Source organism: Felis catus, chromosome A1 (assembly GCF_018350175.1).
Source record: "Felis catus isolate Fca126 chromosome A1, F.catus_Fca126_mat1.0, whole genome shotgun sequence".
Lineage (NCBI taxonomy): Eukaryota > Metazoa > Chordata > Mammalia > Carnivora > Felidae > Felis > Felis catus.
In genome coordinates, this window is record NC_058368.1 from 115146580 (window position 1) to 115173101 (window position 26522).

Below are 26522 nucleotides of genomic sequence, written 5' to 3' on the forward strand. Positions count from 1 at the left end.
CTGTGCCACATAGTCTGGTCTCTGTGGTATCAAATGAAAAATGCACTGTCAATCATTGTTCCAGCAGTATATTGTTTCTAACTAGCTGCTTTCAACATTTTTTCTGTATTTCATTTTCAGGAGGTTGACTGTGAAGAGTCATGGTGTTGATTTCTCTGAGTTTATCCTACTGAAAATTCATTCAGTTTCAAGAATCCATTCATTTATGCTCTTGACCATATTTGGGGATTTTTCCATCTTTTTTTTTAAAACTTTTTTTTAATGTTTATTTATTTTTGAGAGAGAGAGCGAGCTGGAAAGGGGCAGACAGAAAAGGAGACACAGAATCTGAAGCAGGCTCCAGGCTCCAAGCTGTCAGCACAGAGCCCGACAAGGGGCTCAAACTCATGAACCGTGAGATCAAAGTCAGACGTTAACCAACCGAGCCACGTAGGCGCCCCCCCACCATCTTTATTTCTTAGTTTATGTCTTCATTATTTTTCAGTACTCTTTCTCTTTTCCTAAGACTCCAATGGCAGAAATATTAGATCTTTTCTTATAATCACACAAGTCCCTAAGTCTCTGTTCACTGTTTTTCCTATTCATTTTCTCTGCTATTTAGACTTTTTAGTAATTTCTGTCAAGTTCACTGGTTCTTCTCTCTCTTCCCTATTCTGCTACTGAGCCCATTCAATGTTTTTAAACAATTTTGGTTGTATTTTTCCAGTTCTAAAAATTCCATTTGATTCTTTTTTACATCATCTAGTTCTTTGCTGAGGTTGTCATTTGTTTCAAGAGTTTTCACAATTGTTTGTTGAACCACTTTTATGTTAACTGCTTTGAAATCTTTGTAATTCAAAACTTCTGTGTCCTCTCACTTTTGGCATTTGTTAATTGTCTTTCCTAATTCACGGTTTGATGTTCTTAGTTCTTGGTATGGTGAGGGTTGTTTTATTTTGTTTTTGTTTTTTTTTTTATCCTGGACATTTTAGGTATCAAGTTTTACAACTATGAAGCCTATTCAATCTTCTTTTTCAGCAGGCAGTTACAATGTTTACATTTAATATGCTGATTCTGTCCTTCTTGTATCACTGTAACTGTAAGACAGTTTCGTTTCCAGACCCTTTACAGTGTTATTTTGGTCTGTTTCCTTTATGTGCTACCCAGAGGCTCATCTAAAAACCTGGCAGTGTTCCACAACTTAGTTCAGTTCTCAAATCTTCTGCTATGTTAATTCTGGTCAGTTTCTCATGTGGGTCACTAGAGAGTTGCCCAGAACTTCATTTGTGAAATCCCTTTCCCCAGCTCCCTTTTCTCCAAAATCCTACCACCAGTTACTAGTTAGGAGGAAGAACAACATCACCTGCTGCCAGTGGACACTCTACATTGGTCTTTCCTTAGCTTCTATATCACCTGGGTGGGGGAAGTGAAACACTTCTTCATTGCTGCTGGTCTGAGGGTGGAAGTTTGGGCTTATCACTTACCCTCACTGACACTGCCCCAGAGTGGGGAGCAGAATGATGCCTCACACTATGTCAGTGCCACCAAGGAGAAGGTAGGACTATAGATTCTCCATTCACCACCACCTTCTAGACACCACCCCTCCTCCATCTCTGCTCCCCCATCCTCCCACCTCTGCCAACACACACAATGGCATCACCTCAGCTCCAAGTGAAAAACCACCTTGGTAGTGTCAGGCAGGGGAAGACATTCAAGTACATTTCTTGGTGTCTCAAGACACCATCCCAACAGGAGAACCAGCCTGCTACTTCCATGTGGAGGGTGGGAAACCAGGCTCCTCACTTGGTGTCTGCAGGTAACACACCAGCACGAGAAGCAGGAAACAGTCTTCTACCACTGGGCAGAGGGGAGAAATTCCAGCTGTCTGTTCAATCATTGAATCCAGCTCTCTGTTCAATCTTGGTCAAGATAGCAGAGCACTGCATCACATCATCTCATTGCCATCGGTAGGGGGGTCTAAGTTCAGCCTCTCTGCTTGGCTTCTGCTGAGACCATTCTGGTGGAGGAGTAAGAGTGCAGCCTGCTACCACCAAGTGGAAGATGGACATTCAAGTTCCTCATTCAACTTCCACTGGTACTAAGGGTGGGATGGGACATTTCCATTGTTTTTGGCTAAAGTAGCCAAAAGTACTGTCAAAAAGGGTTTTGTTCTATTTGGCTGCCCTTTTCCTAGTGATTTCTCTAGAAAGACCAGGTCTTCTTTAGGGCTTTTTCTATCTGCACCTGTTAGCATTTCCTGGGTGTGGGCTCCTCCAATACCCACTCTGAGATATACAAAGGGACTCAGTCCCAAGGAACTCAGTGTTGTGTCATTCTTCCAGTTCTAAGGTCCCTCCCTAGCCAGTCTGCTTTCTTCTTCCCACCTTGTAGAGTCTTCTAATATTTGCTTTCAGTATTACGCCCAAGGTTTTTAGTTGTTCTTAGCAGGAGAAATAGTAAGAAATGAATCTACTTTATCTTGTCCAGAATCAAAAGTCTGAGAAGGTCCCATTTTTAAGTGGAGCAATTTATAGCTACAGGTGAACAATAGCTGACATAATAAAATAAAGCATCAAGACATTTATGGTAATAGAGGTATAAAGGGATCAGATTCAACAACAAAAGCCCAAATCTGTTTGGCCAGACAGAGTTTTTCCACAAAGCAAGGGATTCTGGGAAGGACTGATTCATTTAAATCTAAGGTACCAATATACATAATAGAATTGGTGCCCTTCCACCTAAAAAATCAAGTAAAAAAATTTCAAATGATAGTATTGGCACAATATTTGACAGTATTATTTTTATAAATAGCAAAAGCACCATAAAACCTGGGTTTAAAGACTGATAAACAAAAAGGATGATGCCATCTGTAGCCAGGAGCCTGAGATATGTCAGAAACTCCCCAACCTACTTCAAGTCAATTTATTTGCCAGTCCCAAGGGCACTGACAATAAACTGAGTCAATCTAGACAGGCTCCAAATGAAAGCAGGAGAAAAATCCTAGGACCCAGCACCTCAGTGAAGAAGCCAATAACCTACACTCCACAGAAGTGAAAAAGGAGTGTGGCAATTCTATCTTCAAACTGGCAGCTGACTTAAAACAGCTGGGACAGGGATCCTACATTTGGGTACTGGTATTAGAATCTTCTCTTGTTAGGGGAAAGGATTCTTTTCAGTTGGCAAAAACAGCAACTTAAAACTTAATCTCTTGCTTTTAAGTTAAAAAAAAAGAATATTTTCTTAATATTCATAGTTTTCTACACAAACTTTATAATGTGAAAGAATACCATTAAAAGAGAACAAAGAGAAGAGGGGTGCCTGGGTGGCTCGGTCAGTTAAGCGTTCAACTTCGGCCCACTTTGGCTCAGATCATGATCTTGACACTTGTGAGTTCGAGCCCCACATCAGGCTCTGGGATACACGCTGAGACCTGGGAGCCTGGAGCCTGCTTAGGATTCTGTGTCTCCCTGCCTCTCTGCCCTTCCCCCACTCACATTCTCTCTCTCTCTCTCTCTCTCTCTCTCTCTCTCTCTCTCTCTCTCTCTCTCTCTCTCTTGCTCAAACATAAGTTTTAAAAAAAAATTTAGGGGCTCCTGGGTGGCTGAGTCAGTTAAGCATCCAACTTCAGCTCAGGTCATGACCTTACACCTCATGAGTTAAAGCCCCACATCAGGCTCTGTGCTAACAGCTCAGAGCCTGGAGCCTGCTTCAGATTCTGGGTCTCATTCTCTCTCTGCCTGTCCCCCATTGTGCTCTCTCTGTCCTTCAAAAATAAATAAACATTAAAAAAATTTTAATTAAAAAAAAGAGAACAAGAGAAGAGATGGGGTACAGTGGGTCTTCCACCCACAGAGAAGACATGGAACAGGGGCTGACTGCTTGTTACTGTCAGGCCCATATGGGGTCCATGGTGAAGGGATGGTGAGTGGGAATGAGCCCAACCCCTGGCCACAGGAAGGTCAATCCTGCTCCAGGCACCGAGGCACACAATGCTCACCTCTGCTGGCCTCAGCTTCACCAGTTAAGGGGATTTGCTTTTCCTCACCCTCCCAAACCCAGTTAATATATCTGTGGTGGAATGAAATTTTACCTGTCACCTTCCTACGCCCACTGCTGCTATTACTGCCATCCTGCTACTCATCTTCTCATACCATATACACTCTCCATGCGGGTAGATGTGACTTCACTAAGATGAGTGAAGACATGGAGACTTGGTCTGCATGTTAACACATCCTAATTAGGTCCTCCTTGACACCAAAAAAAAGAAAAAAAAAAAGAAAAAGAAAAAGGCTGATTTGTCTCAGAACTGCTTAACTCAAAAGGATCTGAGGGACCTAAGGCTTCCTCCACTTAAGATAGAAGCTGTCAATAACCTGATGCTGCCCCTCCAAGATATGCCAGGATTCTGGGCCAGCAGCAGAGATGCAAACAAAGAAAAAGAGAATTATGAGGGTAAAAGGAAGAGAGAACTTGCAAAGGTCTCCAAAGTAGCCACTGGAGGAGCTTCTTTGAAGGAGAGGACTCAAATGGAAATATAAAAACTAATTTGTGACATTCTCTGGCTATCACATGAGTTCACAATCTATCTAAAGAGTAAGATTTCTTGCTGGTATAAGCCTGTACCCACAAGCCCTCCCAGACACTAGGGGCATAACCAAGGGACTGCAATTCTGCCTCTTTCTCCTTCTCACTCCCTTAGTTTGTACACAAATTTAAAACTGGAGGAAATGTCAGCCATCCTCTTGTTTCCCACACCTCCCCACCCCAGCCCCACCACCTTATTGTACATTTAAGGAACCTGAGGCCTGGAATAAGGAATACATTTGCTATGAGGCCTAGAAAGAGGGAATACATCTGTTACATGTTCAAAGGACAAGGATCAAGACTTCCTTCCCAGCCCGGCTCCTCCGTCCTTTAAGCTTTTGTCTAATCCAAGTGTAAGTAAGGAGGTCTGGGTTTTAATCTCTATTCTCCTCACTCTTGTCTGTGATAAAGAAGAGTGCAACTATCTCTGCCATGTGCCTCAATTTGTTGAGGCCCAAACATGTAATGTGAAGTTGGATCCTAAATAATCAAATGCTCCCAGTACTGGTATTTTTAAAAAATAGTCCAATAAGGATTACTTATTTGGCATTAACTGCACTTTATTTTACAATATTATGGGGCGCCTGGGTGGCTCAATCAGTTGAGCATCCGACTTCGGCTCAGGTCAGGATCTCACAGTGAGTTCGAACCCCGTGTCGGGCTCTGTGCTGACAGCTCGGAGCCTGGAGCCTGCCTCGGATTCTGTGTCTCCCCCTCTCTCTGCCCCTCCCCTGCTTATGCTCAGTCTCTATCTCTCAATAATGAATAAACTTAAAAAAATTTTTTTAAATTATTTTACAATATTATTATCATTACCCCATGTTTATTTTAAGAGCTTGTGGAAGAAGTGACTCCCTTCAAGGTCATCCTGTAGGCTTATACTAACTCCCTGGGAAGAATATCACATACCTTGTCTTCCTTTGAACTCTCCACTTCTGTCCCCTCCTTGAATTTTGCCAGTGCACTCTTGAGGTCCTGAGATGTGTAGGTGTTGGCGTTTATGTCCAGCCTGTCCAAAAAGAAGGTGAAAGTTAGAAAGGAGGCACCATTTTTCCCAAGAAAGAAACTTCACTAGGTGGCTGGTACTCCCAAACACGGTAAGCCATGGCCAGCTCGAACTCAGAGTGCATTACCCTAGCTTTGCCTTCGGTCAGCCACAAGTCTAAGAGGTAATCTTACCTTAAAGCTAGAAGAAGAAATACAAAGCTGAAGAAGGGGTCATTTTATTAAAGAGGATGAAATGGCATGGGGCAGACAAAGGCCCACCATGGACAGACCACTCTCAGCCAGCTACTTAGGCAGAAATAAGTCTGGAATGTCTGTGCAGCGCTGTTCTGTCAGCATGTGCCAGGGCTGGACCTCCTGGAGGGTAGTGGGCACAGATAAGGGTAATAACATGCACCCAATTTATATTCTTCTAATAAACAGATCAATGGGGACCTGAGCCCCCCCTGCATGTCTGGTCTGATTTTACAAGGCAGCCTTTCTTCACAAAAACAGTTTAGATAAATTCACACCTTTAAAACCAACTCCTGGGCCCAGAGTTGATGCAGGATGTATGTGCCAACCTGACAAAGGAATGGATTTGAAATACCAAGGACTAGAAGCAAAGCCAACCGTGTTCCACAGTCAGCCTCTAAGGAGAGGGAGGAAAGGAACCAATGTGGATGTAATCTCAGGAACCTGGCAAAGACTAGAGTGGCATCCTCCCAAAACCCCCTGGAGCTGATTGAAGCCACAACCATTCTTCTTAATTGGAGAGGAGGCATTCATGCGTTGAGGGGTGGGCTTTACCACCAACAATAATTTTAGGTCAGTGAACAGAGAGATCAGACCAAGAGTGACATGGACAAAGGGAAGTGTGGAATGTAGTGTCTGTGCTTGACAAGACGGTTGGGGAGAGAGGGGTTAAGGATAACCCGGGAGATTACAAAGATGAGGAAGTAAGGGGTTACTGGACTACTCTGGGCAAGATAAGCACATCAGTCTAACAGTCAAGATCCTAGCAGACCTCAGCTCTCATTAGAGGCATGTGCTTAGGGCTTTGCTCATTTCTCATTTCATCTTTGATTCATCTTAGAAACCCCCTAGAACTCTGAGAAAAACACTTGCCTTCTCTAAACCTCAATCCTCATAAACTAATAATTGCTAATCACCCCCATTTACTGAGCACTTAAGCATGTGTCAGTCACTATTTTAATCCTTTAGAAGTAATATTTCATTCAAATGATTACCACAATCCTACAAGGTAGGGAAGAGAATCCCTCTCCCAGAAAAGCATCACCCACAGCCAGCAGCATGTAGATGCCACTGCCCTGCTCTTTACCCCTAAGAGAGAGGTAAGTATTTAGGGGCACAGCTTGAACAGATTATCACCTCCCTCCTCTAATACTTGGTCTGGACAAATCCCATCATGTCTCATATCTCCATTTATTGCCTTAAATGCCACTCTTCCAGGCCACTCACCATCACTCATTTTAGCCCCTACTACACACACACAAGTGTGCACATGTGTGTCTGCACACACAGACAGAAAACCATCTTCAGCTGGTATTTTCACTTCATTCTTCACTGAGAAAAATAGATGTTATCATCAAGAACTCCTTCATATTCCCCTCATGAGCTCTATACACTAACCTGCACCAAATCTAGATTCTCTGCTTTCTCTTCTAAGACCATGAATGACAGTGAACCTGCTCCTATTAAACTTAAGTTCCAGATCCCACTTTCCTTTGCAAAAGCTTTAACCCCCATCATTATACTGTTCCCTCCTGTCTGCATCATCAATTTCTCCCTTTGGTTGGATTATTCCCTTGAGTATATGAACACTCTTCTAACTAACTATGATCTCTAATTATCAAACCATTCCCCTGATTTCCTTCAGAGTAAAACTTTATGAACAAATTGTCTTAACTCACTCTTCTCATCTTCATGACTGCTATTTACACTGCCATTTGCTCTAATCCAGATCCCTTTACCGTTCCCTACTAATACTTCTCATCAAAATTACTAATAATTAACAACTGGATCCAATGGACTCTTCACTAATGTCATGTTCCTCAACCACTCAGCATCATTTACATAGTTCACCTCTCCCTCCTTGAAACACTCTTCTTTCTGGCTTCTTGTTACCACACTCTGCTGTTTCTTCCCCTTCCTCCCTCCTTCCCTAACTCTTGTGCTGGTTCCTCATCTCCTACCTGAACCCTATATACTGGAATGCCTTGGAGTTCAATCCTAGACAATCTTCTCTACCTCTGCACTCTCCCCTAGTTCTTTATCCTTTAGGCAATGATGCCCAAACTTACATCTTTGACCCAATCCTCTCCCATGAGTGACAGCCAGGCTCTTGTATAACTAACTGATAAATCTTAGATCTGGGATGTTTATCAGGCACCTCAAACTTATTACATCTAAAACATGGGTCTTGATGTTTCTCCCCATAAATCTGTTCCTCTCCCAATCTTTTCTATTTCAATAAATGGTACTTCTGAGCACCTAGTTGTGTCAAATCACAAAATGAGGCTTTATCTCAGATTCCACCACACCACCTTCCATCAACCCCAAAATCTAAATCTAAAGCAAGTCCTATTGGCACTACCCTCAAATTAAACCTCCAAACCCATCCGCTCTCCATCATGACACTCTAGACTCATTCACCAGTATGTCTACCTGATCTTCAGAAATGACATCCTAATTGTCTCTGCAATTCTTTTGTCCATTCTGAATCTATCCCTCATACACACAGCAAGTAGAGTGATCTTGCCAAAATTACATTAAACCACTCTCCCACCCCAAATCCTCCACTGGCTTTCTATCACAATTCTAGTTAAATGAAGACTAGTCAACATGCATCTCAAAACTCCACATGATCTGGCTCCTCTTATCTCTCCCAAATCACCTATTAGTCTTCTTCCTTCGCCTACTCTCTAGTCACCCTAATCACTTTCTTGTTTCTCAACTTCGTAAAGTCTTTCCTTGACAAAGCTAGGGACTCTTCTTGTTGCCTCTGCCTGAGATCCTCTAACCTTAAATGTATAAAATTAACTCTTTATATGACAAAATCCCCATCATTCTTCAGGTCTAAGCTCAAGTATCACTTTAATGAGGTCTTCCAAACCATCCTACCTAAACTGGCCTTCCCAAGGGACTGACTGACTTGTTTATTTCTTCCCTACTATTTACCACTATCTGTAATTACTTTATGTGCCTTTTTATTTTTCAGTTTATCTTCCTGCCATGTCCATAAGGCTGGTATCCTGTTTTGTTTAGTACTATATCTCCAATACCTAGCACATAGGCACTGAATAAGTCTTTTGTGAAATGAATGAATGGAGCAAGGAAATGGCCCTGTCTTTGGGCCACATCCTTAACTACAATGTCATACTGTACCATGGTAGATACTCAACCCAAGATGGGACAACCTGGATATACTCTGTCGGTCATCACTACAAAGACGACAGTTGCTCCAGGGCAAAAAAAGAGATACAATGTTGAGATACTGACATGGGATATGGACTAAAACCAGTGGAGATAACAATGCCTAACACATAAATAGCAAGAGAACACCCTGCTGCTAGGAACCAAATATACCATGAAGTCAGGCAGTGCCAAGAGAGGCCTCTGAAAGAAGTCAGAGTCAATGCCTTGTCCCAGGCTTTACAGTCCAGAGGCATTACAGCTCTAGGTAGCAGGATGTCTAGTCACACAGCCAGCAGGACTAGTGGACAGATTGCCATGGATTAGTCTGAAAGGACTATCCCCATCTTTCCTTAGCCAGTGATACCTAAAACTCTGTGATCACCAACATCTTTGACAATCTGATGGAAACCTGTGGGTGTTGTCCATCTTGTTCCCCAAATCAGAATAACCAGATATGCAAAATACTGTACCAACTGCAGAAATTAGCCCTGCACTTTGGCTTCTGTTCCTGTTCTAGTACCTAAGAGCCAGGAAGATACTGTGAAATGAATCAGGAGGAGCCTGAGGTGAGGTCCACCACAGGAAGAAGTCACCACCAAAGGCAGCCAGAGACTCACTGAGCTCAAGCAGTGAAACCTACACCACCTTGTCAATGCCTTTGGGTTGCTGTTCAGACAGGTTTGCCACTAGTAACAAATGCTGAGAAGGAAGAAGGTATGTCCAATATACCCTGGAGACCACTCCAGAGCAGAACCCTCAGAAACATTTCAAAGGAGAAAAGTAAAGAGGGAAGAGTGAGGACAAATATCTCTGTTTTATGGTGTATCTATTACAGACCACGTGAATGACTCTGCTTTCTATTCTAAAAAGACAGGAGCAACTGATAAAGCATTAAGTGTTCCCAGTAAAGACCTACGATCAGATACTGGAAAAATAACTTCCCACAGTATTAAAACCAACAAACAAATATTCCAAATTAGTCAAGATCCTAATTCAATATCCTTAAACCAAGAATAAAGTAAGCTTTTTATTTAGAAAATGAGACTTGGCATAGATGTGAGGAAAGGCTTCCTGAAGTTCTCTGACACACTGAAATATGTGCATATATGTGTGCTAGGGAATGAGGGGGGTTGGCAGGGGTTACAACAATGAAATTTGATTATTTGATGGCTGTGAGAAATGAATTATCATATGGCCTTCAGATATAGGCCTATCAAGAGAGATGGGGGGGGGGGGAATAAAGATCCTTCTCAGTTTGGAGTGACGGTAAAGAGGTCAAATATCTTTCTTTTTTTTTTTTAAGTTTATTTATTTTGAGTGAGGGGGGGGGAGAGAGAGAGAATCCCAAGCAGGCTCTGCATCGGCAGCATGGAGCCCAACACGGGGCTGGATCCCATGAACTGTGAGATCATGAGCAGAGCCAAAACCGAGAGTCGAATGCTCCAACAACTGGGCCACCCCTGAGGACAAATATTTTCATATATTATTACAATGTAGTCAAATTTTCTAACAGTAAAAACTGCCCAAATTGGAACAGGCTGCTCTGTGGGATTGTGGGTGCCACATAACCGAAAGTGCATATAGACAGGCTAAATAACCTTTTGTTGAGTACATCAAGGAAAACACTCAGGTAAATAGTCTCTAAACTCCCTTTCTACCTTATATATAACTGCAAAATATTGTTAAAATAATGAAAATTCAAGGATTAACATTAGCCTTGCTCAATCCATTATTTGTTATCGATACTTACATGTATTAGAACAGGGGCAGCAAACTCTGTTATGACCCCATAATATTTTAGGCTTTGTGGGCCTTACTGACAGCAACTGTCCCAACTACTCAACCCTGCCAGATGAGCAGAAAAGTGGCCATAGATCATACATAAATGAATAAGCATAGCTGTGTTCCAATAAAACTTTACTTATGGACATTAAAATCTCTAAGAGTCATGAAATATCATTCTTTTACTTTTTCATCCATTAAAAAATGATAAAAACAACTTAACCTGTAGGCTGTACAAAGACATGTAGCAGTACCAATATGGCCCACAGATCACAATTTGCTGTCCCTGTCTTAGAAACCTCATAACTGGTATTTATAACTGTTGAAATTACCCAATTCTAGCAGCCCCTGTAACCCCATGCCTCCTCCTCCTTCCTCATGTAAAAAAGAACATGCAAATAAAACTTGTTATTTCAAGGCAAAGAACAGAAAAACAGGGACAAATTGTCCAAAATCAAATAATCTTATCTGGTTATTAAAAGTAAGGCAATCTCTTAACATTGGAGAACTTTTATACTATAAGAAAGCCTGTTTTAATATGGACTAACAAGAGGAAAAGTTAGTCTGAATTAAAGACTTTAAAATGCAATTTTATTGTTCACCAAGGAAGTATTACTGCAAAGCAGAAGGCCTAACAGGGCTGTTTTAATGAATAGATGACTCATCTGTAATCAGCGCATTAATTGTTGGGATTCAAATGGGTGCTCTTAAAGTACTGGGAAAAATAGCTTCATTTTTAAAGCAGGTTAAGCATTCCCCCTACAGCCTTTTCTAAAGTATCAATTTGCTTTGCAAACTATTTCTTTCCAAAGATCTACAAGTAAACTTCCACAAAACCCTGACAGATTTATCACAAATTCTACGCTACGAAATTTCAAAATTTTTTAAAAGCCACATGAATTTGGGTAAAAAACATTACATTGTCATTACTTGCAGTATTACAAAATCAGTGCTGTCCGCCTCCCAGTCCCTAGGGTTGTTACTATACCTTTTGCCTTTTTTCAATGCTTTCAAATTACTTTGGAACTTGTCCTCTTCTTGGAGTTTCACTTCTCTTGCCCCCGTCTGGAGATTCAGCCGTACATGGGATCCTACAGGGACAGCCTGACCTAAAAACCAAGAACAAAGAGGGCTCGTAAGGTATATGGTCCTTGAAGGGACACTGCAATGGAAAGGCTGGCTAACAAGCCAACAGGATTTATTAATTCATGAAGACCAGACCCTGCTGTGTTCCATTACCTGAATCCATCCATCTAACACACATATACCACACACATATCAAATTAAGGTAATGAGGCAAATGGGCAAGGGCTTCTATACTTCAAAGCAAAGACCGAAGACCCCAGTTAGAACCTACATCTTTAAGCTAATCTGTTTTCTTTAAACTGAGCTACAGGGGCGCCTGGGTGGCGCAGTCGGTTAAGCGTCCGACTTCAGCCAGGTCACGATCTCGCGGTCCGTGAGTTCAAGCCCTGCATCAGGCTCTGGGCTGATGGCTCAGAGCCTGGAGCCTGTTTCCAATTCTGTGTCTCCCTCTCTCTCTGCCCCTCCCCCATTCATGCTCTGTCTCTCTCTGTCCCAAAAATAAAATAAAAAACGTTGAAAAAAAATTTTTGAAACTGAGCTATAATAAGCCTTTTTGTTATGGGCAGGTGAATGGTAAATACCTAAACACCCTTAAGGATATGGCCACATCACTGCATCTTCCAAGACATCCTCCTTACCTCTCCCCTGACAGTCCCAGAAAACTCCAGCGAGCTTGCTGTTCCAGCAAGCTTACACCTCACCATCCTGCTCTCTTTATAATCAGGCTCCTTCTATAAGGCTCTCTCCTTGATGAGCACAGGGACTATACCTCCTATTTTATTTCCCAAGACCCTAGACCAGGGCTTCATTGGAAGGCAGGAAGACAGAGCAAGTCAAGGAGGTAAGGACTGGAATCAAAAGAAACTAAAAACCTATGCCCACCCATCTCAGGAGAGTTGATCCACTACCTGAAAAAACAATACGAATGGACGGGCTACTCATACACATTGTACAAAATTACTCAAAGATAGGTGAAAAGGAGATAAAGGCACTACAAAAAAGAGAACTACAGGCCAATATCTGATGGACACAAATGCAAACATTTTTTGTTTTGTTTTAAAGGTGGAGTTCAGGAATCTACATTTAAAAAAAATTTTTTTTAGACAGAGTGAGAATGAGAACACGCTAGCAGGGGAGAGGGGCAAAAGAAGAGAGACAAAGAATCATAAGCAGGCTCCACACTCAGTGTGGAGTCTGACACAAGGCTCAATCCCACAACCCTGGGATCATGACCAGAGCTGAAATCAAGTTGGACGCTCAACCTACTGAGCCACCCAGGCACCCCCAAAAATTTTTCACAAAATATTAGCAAACCAAATCCAACAATATTTTTTTAATTTTTTTAAAGTTTATTTATTTTGAGAGAGAGAGAGAGAGAGAGAGAGAGAGAGAGAGAGAGAGAGAGAGGAAGATATAGCTGTCAGCGCAGAGCCTGATGCAGGGCTAGAACCCATGAACCATGAGACCATAGCCAGAGCCAAAATCAAGAGTCAGACGCTTAAATGACTGAGCCACCGAGGCACCACGAAATCCAACAATACATTAAAAAAATCATTCACCATGATCAAGTGTGATTTATTCCTGGGATACAAGGGTGACTTCATATTTGCAAATCAATCAACATGATATGTCACATCAACAAAAGAAAGCATAAAAACCATATACTCATTTAAGAGATGCAAAAAAACCTTGACAAAGCAAAACATCCATTCATGATAAAAACACTCAACAAAGTAGGTTTAGGAGAACATACCTTAGCATAATAAATGCCATCTATGAAAAACCCATAGAGAGCATCATACTCAACGGGAAAAACCTGAGAGCTTTTCTCCTAAGATCAGGAACAAGACAAGAATATCCACGCTTGCCACTTTTATTCAACATCGTACTGGAAGTCCGAGCCACAGCAATTAGATAAGAAAAAGAAAAAAAAGGCATCCAAATCAGTAAAGAAGAAGTAAAATTTCTATTTGCAGATGACATGATACTATATACAGAAAACCCTAAAGACTACACCAAAAAATGACTAGAAATGATAAACGAATTCAGTGAAGTCATAGGATACAAAATCAATATATAGAAATCTGATGTACTTCTATACTAATACTATATATTAGTATATATACTATATACTAATAATGAAGTAGCAGAAAGAGAAATTAAGAAAACATTCCCATTCACAATTATACAAAAAAATAATAAAAATATCTAGGAATAAATTTAACCAAAGGGGTGAAAGACCTATACTCTAAGAACTGTAATACATAAATGCAAAGATACTCGAGTCATGGTCATAGATTGTGAGAACAAATATTATTAAACTGCATACTACTCAAAGCCATTTACACATTTACTACAATCCCTAACAAAACACCAACAGTATTTTTCACAGAACTACAATAAATAATCCTAAAATTTGTATGGAACCACAAAGACTCCAAATAGCCAAGGCAATCCTGAAAAATAAGAACAAAACTGGATGTACCATAATACCAGATTTCAAGATCTACTACAAAACTGTAGTAATCAAAACAGTATAGTACCAGCACAAAATAAGACACATAGATTAATGGAATAGAATAGTGAGTTCAGAGATAAACCTACAAATACATGTTCAATTAATCTACAACAAAGGAGTAAAAAAAAAAAAAATGCAATGGCAAAAAAAAAAAAAAGCCTCTTCAACAAAAGGTGATGTGAATACTGGACAGCTGCAAGTAAGAGAATGAAACTGGACACTTTCTTACACCATACACAGAAATGAATTCAAAATGAATTAAGGACCTAAGTGTGAGACCTGAAACCATAAAAATCCTAGAAGAAAGCACAGGCAGCAATTTTCTGACATCGACTATAGCAACATTTTTCTAGATATGTCTCCTGAGGCAAGGGAAACAGAAGTAAATTATTGGGATTACATCAAAATAAAAAGCTTCTGCACAATGAAGGAAACCATCAACAAAACAAAATGACAACCTACTGAATGGGAGAAGGTATCTGCAAGTGATACATCTGATAAGATGTTAGTATCCAAAATATATAAAGATCTTATACAACCCAACACCAAAAAACCAATCCAAATGAAAAATGGGCAGAAGTCATGAACAGACATTTCACGAAAGAAGACATACAGACGGCCAAAAGAATCATGAAAAGATGCTCAACATCACTCATCATCAGGGAGATGCAAATCAAAACCACAATGAGACATCACCTCACACCTGTCAAAATGGCTAAATCAAAAACACAAGAAACAACTATTGGTAAGGATACGGAGAAAAATGCACCTCATACCCTACTAGTGGAAATGCAAAGTGGTAACCCCTGCACCAAGAGAAAACAGTACGGAGGTTTCTCAAAAATTAACAATAGAATTACCATATAATACAAAAATTCCACTATTGGGTATTTCCACAAAGAATACAAAAACCCTAATTTGAAAAGACATATGCATCCCTATGTTTACTGCAGCATTATTTACAATAGCCAAAATATGAAAGTAATCTGAGTGTCTACCAACAGATGAATGGATAAAAAAGATGCGGTATAGAGGCGCCTGGGTGGCTCAGTAAGTAAAGTGTCTGACTTCAGGTCAGATCATGATGTCACAGTTTTTGAGTTCGAGCCCTGCATCAGGCTCCCTGCTAACCGCGAGGAGACTGCTTGGGATTCCCTCTTTCCCTCTCTCTCTGCCCCTCCCCCACTCATTCTCCCTCTCTCCTTCTCTCCCACCCCTCAAAAACAAACAAACATGAAAAAAAAACTTTAAAATAAGTGGTGTATATATACAATAGAATATTACTAAGATACAGAAAAGAAAGAAATCTTTTGATTTGCAACAACATGGATGGATCTAGAGGGTATAACACTAGGTGAAATAAATCAGTCAGAGAAAGACAAATACCATAGGCTTTTACTCATATGTGCAACTTAAGAAACAAAACAAGCAGAAGACCAAAAAACAGACACTGACAACAAACTCAGGGTTACCAGAGGGGGTTGGGTGGGATGATGGGCAAAATATGTGAAAGGGATTAAGAGTACACTTATCATGATGAGCACTGAGTAAATATATAGAATTGCTGAATCACTATATTGTATACCTCAGAGTAATATAACACTGTGTATTATTTATGCTGGAAATAAGAATTTTTAAAAAGGTTGGTTAAAAATAAAGTGTGCAAGATCACACACTACATGTGGAATGTTACATTTATCCATTCATTCATACAAATGACATTTACCAAGCAACTACTATCTCCCAGGCCACTATGGTAGATTCTAAAATTACAAAAAGGAATAGTAATGGCCACAGGGATAGAAAATTTTAGGGAAAGCATTCTTCAAGATACTGGAATCCTAGAAGAAATGGTGCTCTGACACCTCAACTTTGACTCTCCTTTCTCCTGGCAGACGATGGCATGGCCTTGCTGATGCTGAATTTGATTCAACGATCTAAAAAGGATGACAATCTAAAAAAATTCCTTTAAAGGAAGCATATAGCACAAGTTCTTTCAGAATGATCAGGTAAACCTGAAGTATAAAAGGCTAATGATATAGCAAGAATTCAAGTTTTCTCCATTCTGGCAGAACCACAGTGAACTCCACCAACCACTGTGCCTCCATCAGATAACGAAGGAGCCAGGGAAACACCATGCCAAGACATTCTGTTCTATTCCTGCTGCCCCACTTCAATAGGAGTTTCTGTATATTTGTCTAAAAAAATTAATGGGAACTTAAGTACATGAGTGTATGCGCATAATGATTTCTTGCTAACCTTAAAACCATCCAAAATGCTTCAAGGTTAAAACAAATATATCCAAAGTAGAGTGGGGAAAACTTTCTCTGGGGAGGCTTCTTGAATAAGGTTAAACCGGGGGTTAAACGAGGCAAAAAGTGAGACCCAGACTGGGAAAACAGGGAATCCAAAATAGATGGAGCTGTGTGTGCAAAGACTCAGACACACAAACGGACAGGCTACATTCAGGAGGCCAGGAACAAAAGAAGCAGGGAGGATTGAAAAGGCTGTGAAGGCAGCCAAAGAGAAGATGAGGCCAGTTAGTGGCAAGAACAACAAGGAACTAGCAACTTCTATCCTATTCCTACGATCATGGGGTATGAAATAACTTTGTAGCATTAATCTCTGAATGTTTGGAGGGGAGAGGGTGTCTCACCTGGAGAAATTCCAAAATGATGAAACAAGAGAAAATCTTCCTGGGCAGAAGGTTAAAGCAGATCATCCCTGATAATCCCTTTACATCACCATCCCCCATACCCATTGTGTCTCCAAAACCTAGTGATTTTTCCTGCTGACTGTTTCTTTTTCTGAGAGAGAGAGAAAGAGGGGGAGAGAGGATCCTAAGTGGGCTATAAGCTGACAGCACAGAGCCCAATATGAGGCTCGAACTCATGGACCATGAGATCACGACCTAAGCCAAAGTCAGATGCTCAACCAACTGAGCCACCCAGGCATCCCTCCTGCTGTCTCTTCAATTCATGCTGTCCTCCTCACCACTGCTCTTGTCCAAACCATCACCATCTCTCTTCAGGACATTGCCATAGTGTTCCAGCTGCCCTTCCCTCTACTCTTAGCTCCCAGTCCAACTGTTCTTTACAAAGAATGGTATTTTTTCCCCCAAATACAAATCTATGTCATTCCCCTGCTTCAAACCTTTTAATGGCCTACTACTCTCCAAAGAAAGATGAAAGTCTTCACACTGCTCAATGAGGCCGTCTGGTATCTAGCTCCTGCCTGCCTCTTCTGTCTCGTCCACTCCCCCTTCTTGAGGCCATGCTGACCCTTTTCCATTCCATAAAAAAAACCATGTTCATACCTACCATGAGGCCATTCCACTTGCTGTTTGCTTTGCTCTTTCCAACCCCAGCCTCCATCTCCTGATCTTTCCAATCTCAGCTAATAGTCACTTCCTCTGAGAGGCATCCTCTATTTCCCCAAACCAAATGTGGCTGCTCCCTAAATTCTTTCACAGTACCATGAAACTTTTCTTTATAGCAATTACCACAACTAGTGGTTATAGTTTAGTTTAGTTTTTTTATTCTTCTGGTAAATATAAATAGTCCCCATTTTATTCCCAGGGCCTATCATATGGCCTAGTATTAAATCCTCAATAATTAAAATTAGAAATTAAAAAGAGAAAATCCTAGCTGATCTAGACGTGAATGGAAAGGCCAACAAAGATTTTCAGTAGGGCAAGTAGATTCCTAATAATTAGTCATGTTAATATTTTTTTTTTAGTAGTAGTAGTAGTAGTAGTAGTAATGCTAGTAATAATAAAAATAGTAACAGTAGCATTTTCAATTTTCAGCCTTTTGATCAAAATTAGAAATGAACAAGAAAAAAAGAACATGACTAAATGTTTCAAAACATAACAGGTTATATATACTATGTTAAGGTGGCCAAAGAATAGACTAGAATCTTGTGTGAACCAATTTCTTTTATTTGGGGAAAATTCCAAAATTACTCCCTTCACATAAGCCACCACAGGGGGCAAGAACAACCACAATAGCATTAACTTAAAATACAGGTTATGCTCATTTAAGATACACAAAACCAGCAATGGCAGCAACAGTGGCAGAGGCAGCAGAAAATAAGAGTATTTTAAAGGTTTCCACCCCCCTGGGAAAAAGGCCAAGTTAGAGTGCAATCTGACCTGCATCATTTTAGGGCCTCTACAAAGGGACCAGGACACTCAGAAAGAGCAAAGGCAAAAAGTTCCAAGATACACCCAGGTAAAGAGTCAGGGATTGAAATGTGGAGAGCAAGGGGACTGGCCAAAAATACCATATGGATCCTGAAAGGCCAACAAGCCTGCAAAGCCTACAGTGTCTATTTCCCTACTACTGGCTCTCTGGGGGCAAACCGCAGCCTGAAGAAACTATATCAAGAAGAAACTCTGTCCAAATTAAGTAAGACCATATCACACTTGAATTTTGACTCTCACTGAGAATCTGTCACTGACTTTAATCACAAACCAAGACCCAGATAACAACTCCTACTTTTCCAAGGGTGGAAAATCTATAGTAGATTGCATTATTGTTACCAATTTTCTTCCTTCTTGCCTGTATCCACACCCTGTATCATGTGACCTTGCAGTCCCTCCTCCTAGTGGTTGAGTTTCCCACCCCGTGACTTTGAACGCGGTTTATGACGTGCTTTGGCCAAGGGGATGTTAGCAAATGTGCCACAGAGATTTGAAATGTGCTTTATGTTTTTCCTGTCTCTTGGAATTCTACCATCATCAGGAGAAATGTTCGCTAGCATTCTGAACTGAAAAAGATGAGAGACCCATGGAGCAAATCTGGACCCAAATTGTAGACCAAAGCTAAGCCCAGCTCAATGTAGCCATGGTCAACCAGGTCTAGCTGATCTGTAGAAACTTGAGCAAGAATACAAAACTGTATTTCTTTCCTAGTTTTTTACTCTCAACTACATTTAAACTTACACAAAAGCTGCAAAAAGAATCATTTCCATACATTGCTCACACGGCCTTTCTCAATATTAATATGTTACACAGTCAGAGACAATTATCAGAACTGGGAAATTAGTAACATTAACCAAACTGTAAAGATCCTTCTTCAAGCCTTACCAGTGTTTCCACTATGTCTTTTTTTGTTCCAGGATCCTATATGGCCTTTGGTTGTTATTTCTCCCTAGTTTCCTATCGTCTGCAACAATTGTTCAACCTTTCCGTGTCTTTCATGATCCTGACACCATCAAGGAACACTGATCAGTTTTTCAGGACTGTCTGGTGTCTTCTCATGATTAAACTGAGGTCATGCATCCTTGACAGAATCACCAAAGAAATGATGCAATGTTCTTCCTAGCACATCATATCACAAAGTGTATGGTGTTAATATGTCTTATGACTGTTGATGTTGGCCTTGATCAACTAATAAAAGTAGTATCTACTGAGCTTTTCCATGATAGTAAACAAAAATCATAGCAAACTACCAAACTGAGAAAAACAGCTTGGCAGTTTCTCAACAACTTAAACAAAGAGTTACCATATGAACCCAGCAACTCCACATCTAGGTATATACGCAAGAAAACTTAAAAGCATATGTTCACCAAAAACTTGTACATGAATGCTCATTGCAGCATTATTTATAATAGCTACAATGTGGAAACAACACAAATGTTCACCAACTGACGAATGAATAAAGAAAATGTGGTATATACAAATAGTGGAATACTCAAGAAACGAAATACTGACATATACAACGTGGATTAACCTAGAACACATTATGCTAAGTTAAAGAAGACAGATATAAAGCGTCACATATCATACAGTTCTTTTTAAATGAAATTCCAGAATAGGCCAATCAAAAAACACAGATTATTGGTTGTCAGGAGCCAGGGGGAAGAAGGAAAGGGAAATGACTGCTAATGGAAATGGGGTTTCTTTCTGGGTGATGAAAATGTTCTGGAATTAGACAGTGGTGATGGTTGCACAGTACTGTGTATATACTAAAACCCACTGAATTGCTTAAAAAAAACTATAAGGGAAATACTTTGAGATTATACAAATCCCTTTTCTCCTCAAACCACACCATTAGGGGAATCCTTCTGCAACAATTACCACTCTGGTGACAGTCTAATGGCAATTTTCTACTTCCCTCCTTCCTTATACCTTAATTGAAATTTCAAGTACAGTAAGAAGTATGGCATAATGAATACATATATCTACATCACTTAGACTTCACTGTTTCTTTTTGCCAGATTTGCTTAAACTTTTTGTACTATGCAATGTCGCAAACAGAAACATCACACACAAAAAAAGAAATATTACAATATGTTCAGTATGCATCTCTAAAAAATATAAAGAAAATTTGCTACAAATAAAATAGCGAGAGGGAGAAGAAACAAAGCAAAGGAAAGAAAAAGAAGGAAAAGAAAAAGAAAGAAAGAAAAAGCAACTTCCTTACAAGGAAAAACTGTCAGTCCTCCATCTATTTAATTATTTACTTAGACCAGTATGGTCTTGTGGATATTTTATTCTGTGAGTTGTAATTCAATTCTATATTATTTATTTTGTTGCCCAGTTATTTCAGCTTGGCCAATTAGCAATTCTTTCAGGTTGGCTCTTGTATTCCTTAAACAAGTTCCTTTCCCCCATCATTTTCTCTTTCAACTATTTCCTTACTTTCTGGTTTCAGAAAATGTCCCAAGTTCATCTTGTCTTTTCCTTCCCCTCCCCTAGAATCAACTACTTCTCAAGGAACCCTTGTTTCTTTTACTGAAGAGTAGTATTTAGAAACCAAGATCTGGGTCATAGTTACGCTCATTACAACTAAGGTTATCATAGCTTTTAGACCCTGTCAATAGAAATAACTAAGAAATTTGTGTATGTGTATACATTTATATATATGCTCATATACACATCCCTATTTCTTTGTCTATGTGTATATTTATTAAAAACTTCAAGTTTATAATGACATCTCACATTTCAATCTAACACCACAGAGTTCATTTGTCTTCTCCCTTTCCTTACTTGTAACTTCTTTCTCCAACAGAGAGAAACTTGGCTCTTACTATCTGCAATATATTTACTGTTCAATTCTAACATAAATATACTTTCAAAATTGCTAGCCCATACCCCTATGAGAAACACATTTACTCAACTAGATTACAGTATTTATGTGAGTTCTTTTATCTATGACTTTACGGTATCTACTCAAGAGATCTTTTCACAAAGTCACTTAGGTTATTTCCTTTCTTCCTCACCCACTGTAATGTGATTATGTTATTAACGTGTAATACTTGGTTCACTTGTTTGTGTCTGTATTCTATTTTGTGGTTCCCACTCATTCACACACTGGTTGGTTTAAGTGTTTATTTGGGGCATCTAAAGGATATGTGAACTATTTCTAGAGTTCTAAGACAGAGCTATACAAAAAGAAATCATTGTTGTTTTAAGCCAAGTTTTGCGGTGGTTTGTTTACTGTGACGATTCATTCCAATGGCTCTGAAACAAGGGATTCAAAAGTGTCCAATACAATGAACAGTTCTTTTTTTTTCCCTGAAATTACATAGTTTTTACCTTTTTAGTGTTTAAATGCCCCTTTATAAACTGAGCAAATGATTATGATGGATGATAGTGGGTTGTTTCATGTTAAGCCTCTTAGCAAAGTAAAGAAGCTGGCCTTTTGTGTCTAAAATTTGTTTTTTAAAAAAATTTTTAATGCTTATTTATTTCTGAGAGAAAGAGAGAGAGACACACACACACACAGAGCACAGTGCAGAAGGGGCAGACAGGAGACACAGAATCTGAAGCAGGCTCCAGGCTCCGAGCAGTCAGCATAGAGTCCCACACGGGGTTTGAATCTACAAACCATGAAATCATGACCCAAGCCGAAGTCAGACACTTAACCAACTGAGCTACCCAGACACCTCCTCCAAAATTTGCTTTTAAACTTTTTCTTATCCATCAAACACCACAGTCTGAAAACTACCCATGTATTCTACCAACCTTCTCTAGGATATTTGAGAATTATTCCCATTATACACTTTAAATTAGTTTATTTTATGGCATATAATTTGTATCTCAATTAAAATGTTTAAAAAATTCATTTCCTTGAATAAAGCACTACCTTCTCCTTTTGAATCCCAGAATAGCAATTAGTCTATCAGGTACAGTCCAAGGTGACACCAAATACTTCTAGGGGCCAAGACAGAGAGCTAAGCACAGAGCCTACACAGCCCCAGGATACTTGAGTATGGTATGAAGAAGAAAATGTGGGCACCTAGGTGGCTCAGTCGGTTGAGTGTCCCACACTTAACTTCGGTTCAGGTCATGATCCCAGGGTCGTGGGATCAAGCCCTGCACTAGGATTCTCTCATTCTCTCCCTTGCTCTTCTCCCCGACTCACACTCTCTCTCTAAAATAAAATTTAAAAAAGAAGAAGAAAATGGACCAAAGAAAGCCTGAGGCCATAAAGGCCTCTTCTTCCACCTGGGCAAGAGGAACCCTGGTAGAAGCACAGGTAACAAACAGTGGACCAAGGGGTAGGAGCCAACAGAAATGTCCACAGGAGGCAGGCAAGTATGAGAGATGAATGAGAAGGGCCATCTACAAAAGACAGTGGTGAGGGCTGAGAAAAACGCTCCCTCTAAAAGCGTCAAACTTTAAAATATAAAAGCCAAACAAATTTTATCTTTAAGTGGAATTCAGCCCACAGCCAATTTGTGACTACTGGAAAAGATCTTTCACCTGACAAATTTTGCATGGTCAGTGTTTGTCCCAACTCATCCCAGTTCCTAGTGATGAGAAACTTGCTCTACCGGGACTCACAACGGTAGGGTCCTCCTTGGGTAGTACCCACAGTGAGGATACCATGCAGCCTGGTTGCCCTGCTTCAGCAGAGGCAAGGCCAATGCAGATGGATGCCATGGTGCTCTTGTTTCTGCCTTGCCATTAGATGCCTCAGCAGGTACATGGCTTTGGGAAGGGTGACAAGTATGGGCTGTCCTCTCTAGGCTTGTGCCTGGAAACCTCTCCCTCCACAGACTTCTAGACTCTTTCAAGTCCTACCTGGATGCAATTACAATGCAGGATAATCAAGGGTTATCCTGACACGGCCTGCTCAGATGAGAGCTGGCCATGCAACCATGAGCCCTCGAACTCCGCTACCCACTCAGCTCTGCTTTTGAAGGCTGGGTGAATTTAGCCAAATTCCTTTTTCTTTCTGAATCTTCATGCCCTTCTGTGCCAAATGAAAAGAATCTACTGTGTCTGCTTTCACTAATGTGTTAGATTGTTGTGAAGAACAAATGAGAAAATACTGTGTCAGTGTTCTGAAGAAGTTAAAAGGGCTTCAGGGAACAGCCCCAAAAAGGTAAATGTCAACCAGGATGAAACAAAGACATCTTATTTATCAAGTCCTATGGGTATGTGTCAACAAGAATAAAAATACCAGATTATGCTGAGTTTCTGAGGGGCAAGAACCAATTACTCGTGTCTACAGCTCAGGCTCAACATCAAGCACAGTAGGCTTCCAGAAAGGTCAGTTTGAATGGCAGCCCCCTGCCTTGGCCACCCCCAGAATCTAAGGAGGACTACGGAACAGGAAGCAGTGCCACTCACCTCACTAGGGCCTCCCAGCCCCTAACCAGGGCTGGTCAGAGCTGAGACTTTACAGGCCCAGTTGCCATGACTACGACAGCCCTCTCCTTCTGCTTTTTTATTCAAAACCCCCAAACAAGTCCTGGCAAGATCCCTGCCTCACACAAATGAGCATCTATCCTGTCTCTCAGGCCAAACTTGAACTGAACCACTAACAAAAAAAAATGTGCACAAACCTCTCTGGAGTGCTGAACCCTGAACCAATGCTTAATGTAAAGGGTAACACAAATAAAAATTTATTTTTTTATGAACAGTGAAACATACAGCAAACCAGTTTGGATTGTAGTTATATTTATGCTTTTTTAAAAAGTACATAACAATGAAAAAATGAGAAAAAAATTAAAATATTCTCCAAACTGAATTTTCACTCTTGAGTCACAGAATCCAAGAGAATCCAAGAGTTATCTGGTATGGCTTCCACGCAAGAGTGGAAATCCCTCACCTGCATTAAAGCCCCTTAGAACAAGAGGCTCCACAGTTTTCCTCAGGGAACAGCTACCCTGACAGCTCCCACCACCTTCCAGCACTACCCTCCAAAATATCATCTGCTGGGACCTATGCACGGTCTCCTTCCCAGTCCAGAAGGAGGACAGACAACAGGTGGTCACCAACCGCTACCTACAGAATTCACAAGAGCAGTGTTCTTCAAGGACTAGCAATGCTACTTAGAAGACTTCCTGTGTTACAGTCAGAGAAGTACAGGACAAAGGCTCAAAGTAACCATATGGAGGACACAGTCAGACTCTTTTCATAACTGGCTTTTCAACAAGCATTTACTCAGGGTTGGGCAAGAGCCTGCTCTTTTCTAAGCATCCTTTCTACCACATCTTATTGCACACCCACTGAGGGCCACTTGCTGTGTTGGCCACTTGCTGTGTTGGCCACTGGGAAGAATACCACATAAATAAGACCAACTGCTGCCATTGAGGAGTAGGAAGTAAATGAAGAAAAGGGGTAGTAACATTCCGAGTTCCAAGTCCAGAGAAGACCTTTCAAGCAAGCAAAGAAATGAGCATATTTAGGGTGCTATGAGTAACTCCATTTGAAGCATTTGGAGATCAGCATATAAAACAGGAATACAAGAACCAAGGAGGCTAGTTGAAAAGCAATCGTACTTGTCCCAATCACACATAATAAAGCCTGAACCAGGGGAACGGGTAGCATGAGAAAGTAATAAGGAGTAATATTTTGACCACACAAACTAGGAATCCTATCATGGCTGCCCATCTCCCCTCCCATAAAAGCACCAGCCCTTTAATCATGTGCAGCAACTTTCCCACCAGCCCAGGATACCTGTCAGAGACCTCAAATTTAAAGCCAGGGATGGAGTAAAGCAGAACAGTGGTGAGGGGCAGAGGAGTTACTTTTCCCCACAGACGCACAATGAGTTTTCCATGTCTGTCTCCTGGGCTGCTGATTGCCTCTGTCCTTCTATTTCTACCTTCAATCTTTACCATATTCCTCTTTAGCTTAGACGAAAACCCAGTAAGTGAGACTAATAGATATAGCACAGCCTTTTAATCAGAGCACTTGGGATATTGTATCCATGCTGGAAATCAGGTTTTCAATAACCCTGTTGACTGTTACAGTCTACTAATTCCTGTCATTTCTCTCTTTTTAAAGATATACTCCCACCCAACCCCTACTTTCTCAACTGTACAAAATCTTGAATATATTCAGACTTCAGTCTATTCCCATTGAGCACACATGTGTTGGAGGTGAAGAAGGCCCAAGAAAATTCAAAGAGAAAGGGAATCACCAAGAGGCCAAAGGCCTGGCAGTCAGAAATAAATCACAGTACATCCCAACATTTTTTCCAGTCCTCTAAACCCATCTAATAATTATTAAGTCAAATAAAACTGCATCTGTAAAAGTCTCAGTGTAACTGATATTAACCACAAAAGACTGGCAATGAGCTTCACTCAATAATGAGGTGGGGGGAAAATGCCAAGATGGAAATGAAGGAGTTAAACGTACCCATTTCCCAGAGGCAAGGGGCCTTGGCTCTACTACTGCTCATTTTCTGGAGGGGACTCTTGGGGATTCCAGAGTACATTTCCAACCCAGGCACAATTTCATTAGCAGCTCATTAGCAGGAGTGGCAACCATTTCTGACTCGACTTTTTCATAATATTTATTGGTTAATTGACACTTTGAACACAGGTTGACTGAGAACCAAATGAAAGCACTAAAACCACTCATTAGTCAAATTTAAAACACAAAGATTATATTCTAAACATACCCTTTGTTCTCATTTATTTTCCTCAAACAGAAGTCATAATTTAATAAGGGGGTTAAAAAAGCCTAGTGTGAAGATATTGTACTTTAATATTTAATCCTCTTTCCCACCCCATTAATCCCCAGGGTTCCTGACATCATAATTGGCTCTGTTTGTTCTCTTTTACAGCACCTGTTACCTCTAGGGCCAAATGTGGCTCTATGAATTATTTCAAAACAAGTATTGGTGACTCCTGACCTCTACAATTTCCCCAAGGCCTGCTGAAAAAGCCCCTCACCTTGGATGCT

General features: G+C 40.6%; 1 protein-coding gene across 3 annotated transcripts in view; it reads right to left on the reverse strand.

The window, feature by feature from the left end:
* The window catches only part of SIL1 (SIL1 nucleotide exchange factor), a 284915-nt gene that overhangs the window by 85109 nt on the left and 173284 nt on the right, over positions 1-26522 (reverse strand). For all 3 annotated transcript variants that reach the window (XM_045059704.1, XM_006927639.5, XM_019832833.3), the window contains 2 exons: positions 11756-11876; positions 5473-5572 (listed from right to left, as the gene is read on the reverse strand). In XM_045059704.1, coding sequence (XP_044915639.1) covers positions 5473-5572; positions 11756-11876 — 221 coding nt within the window. The remainder of the gene's footprint in view (positions 1-5472; positions 5573-11755; positions 11877-26522) is intronic.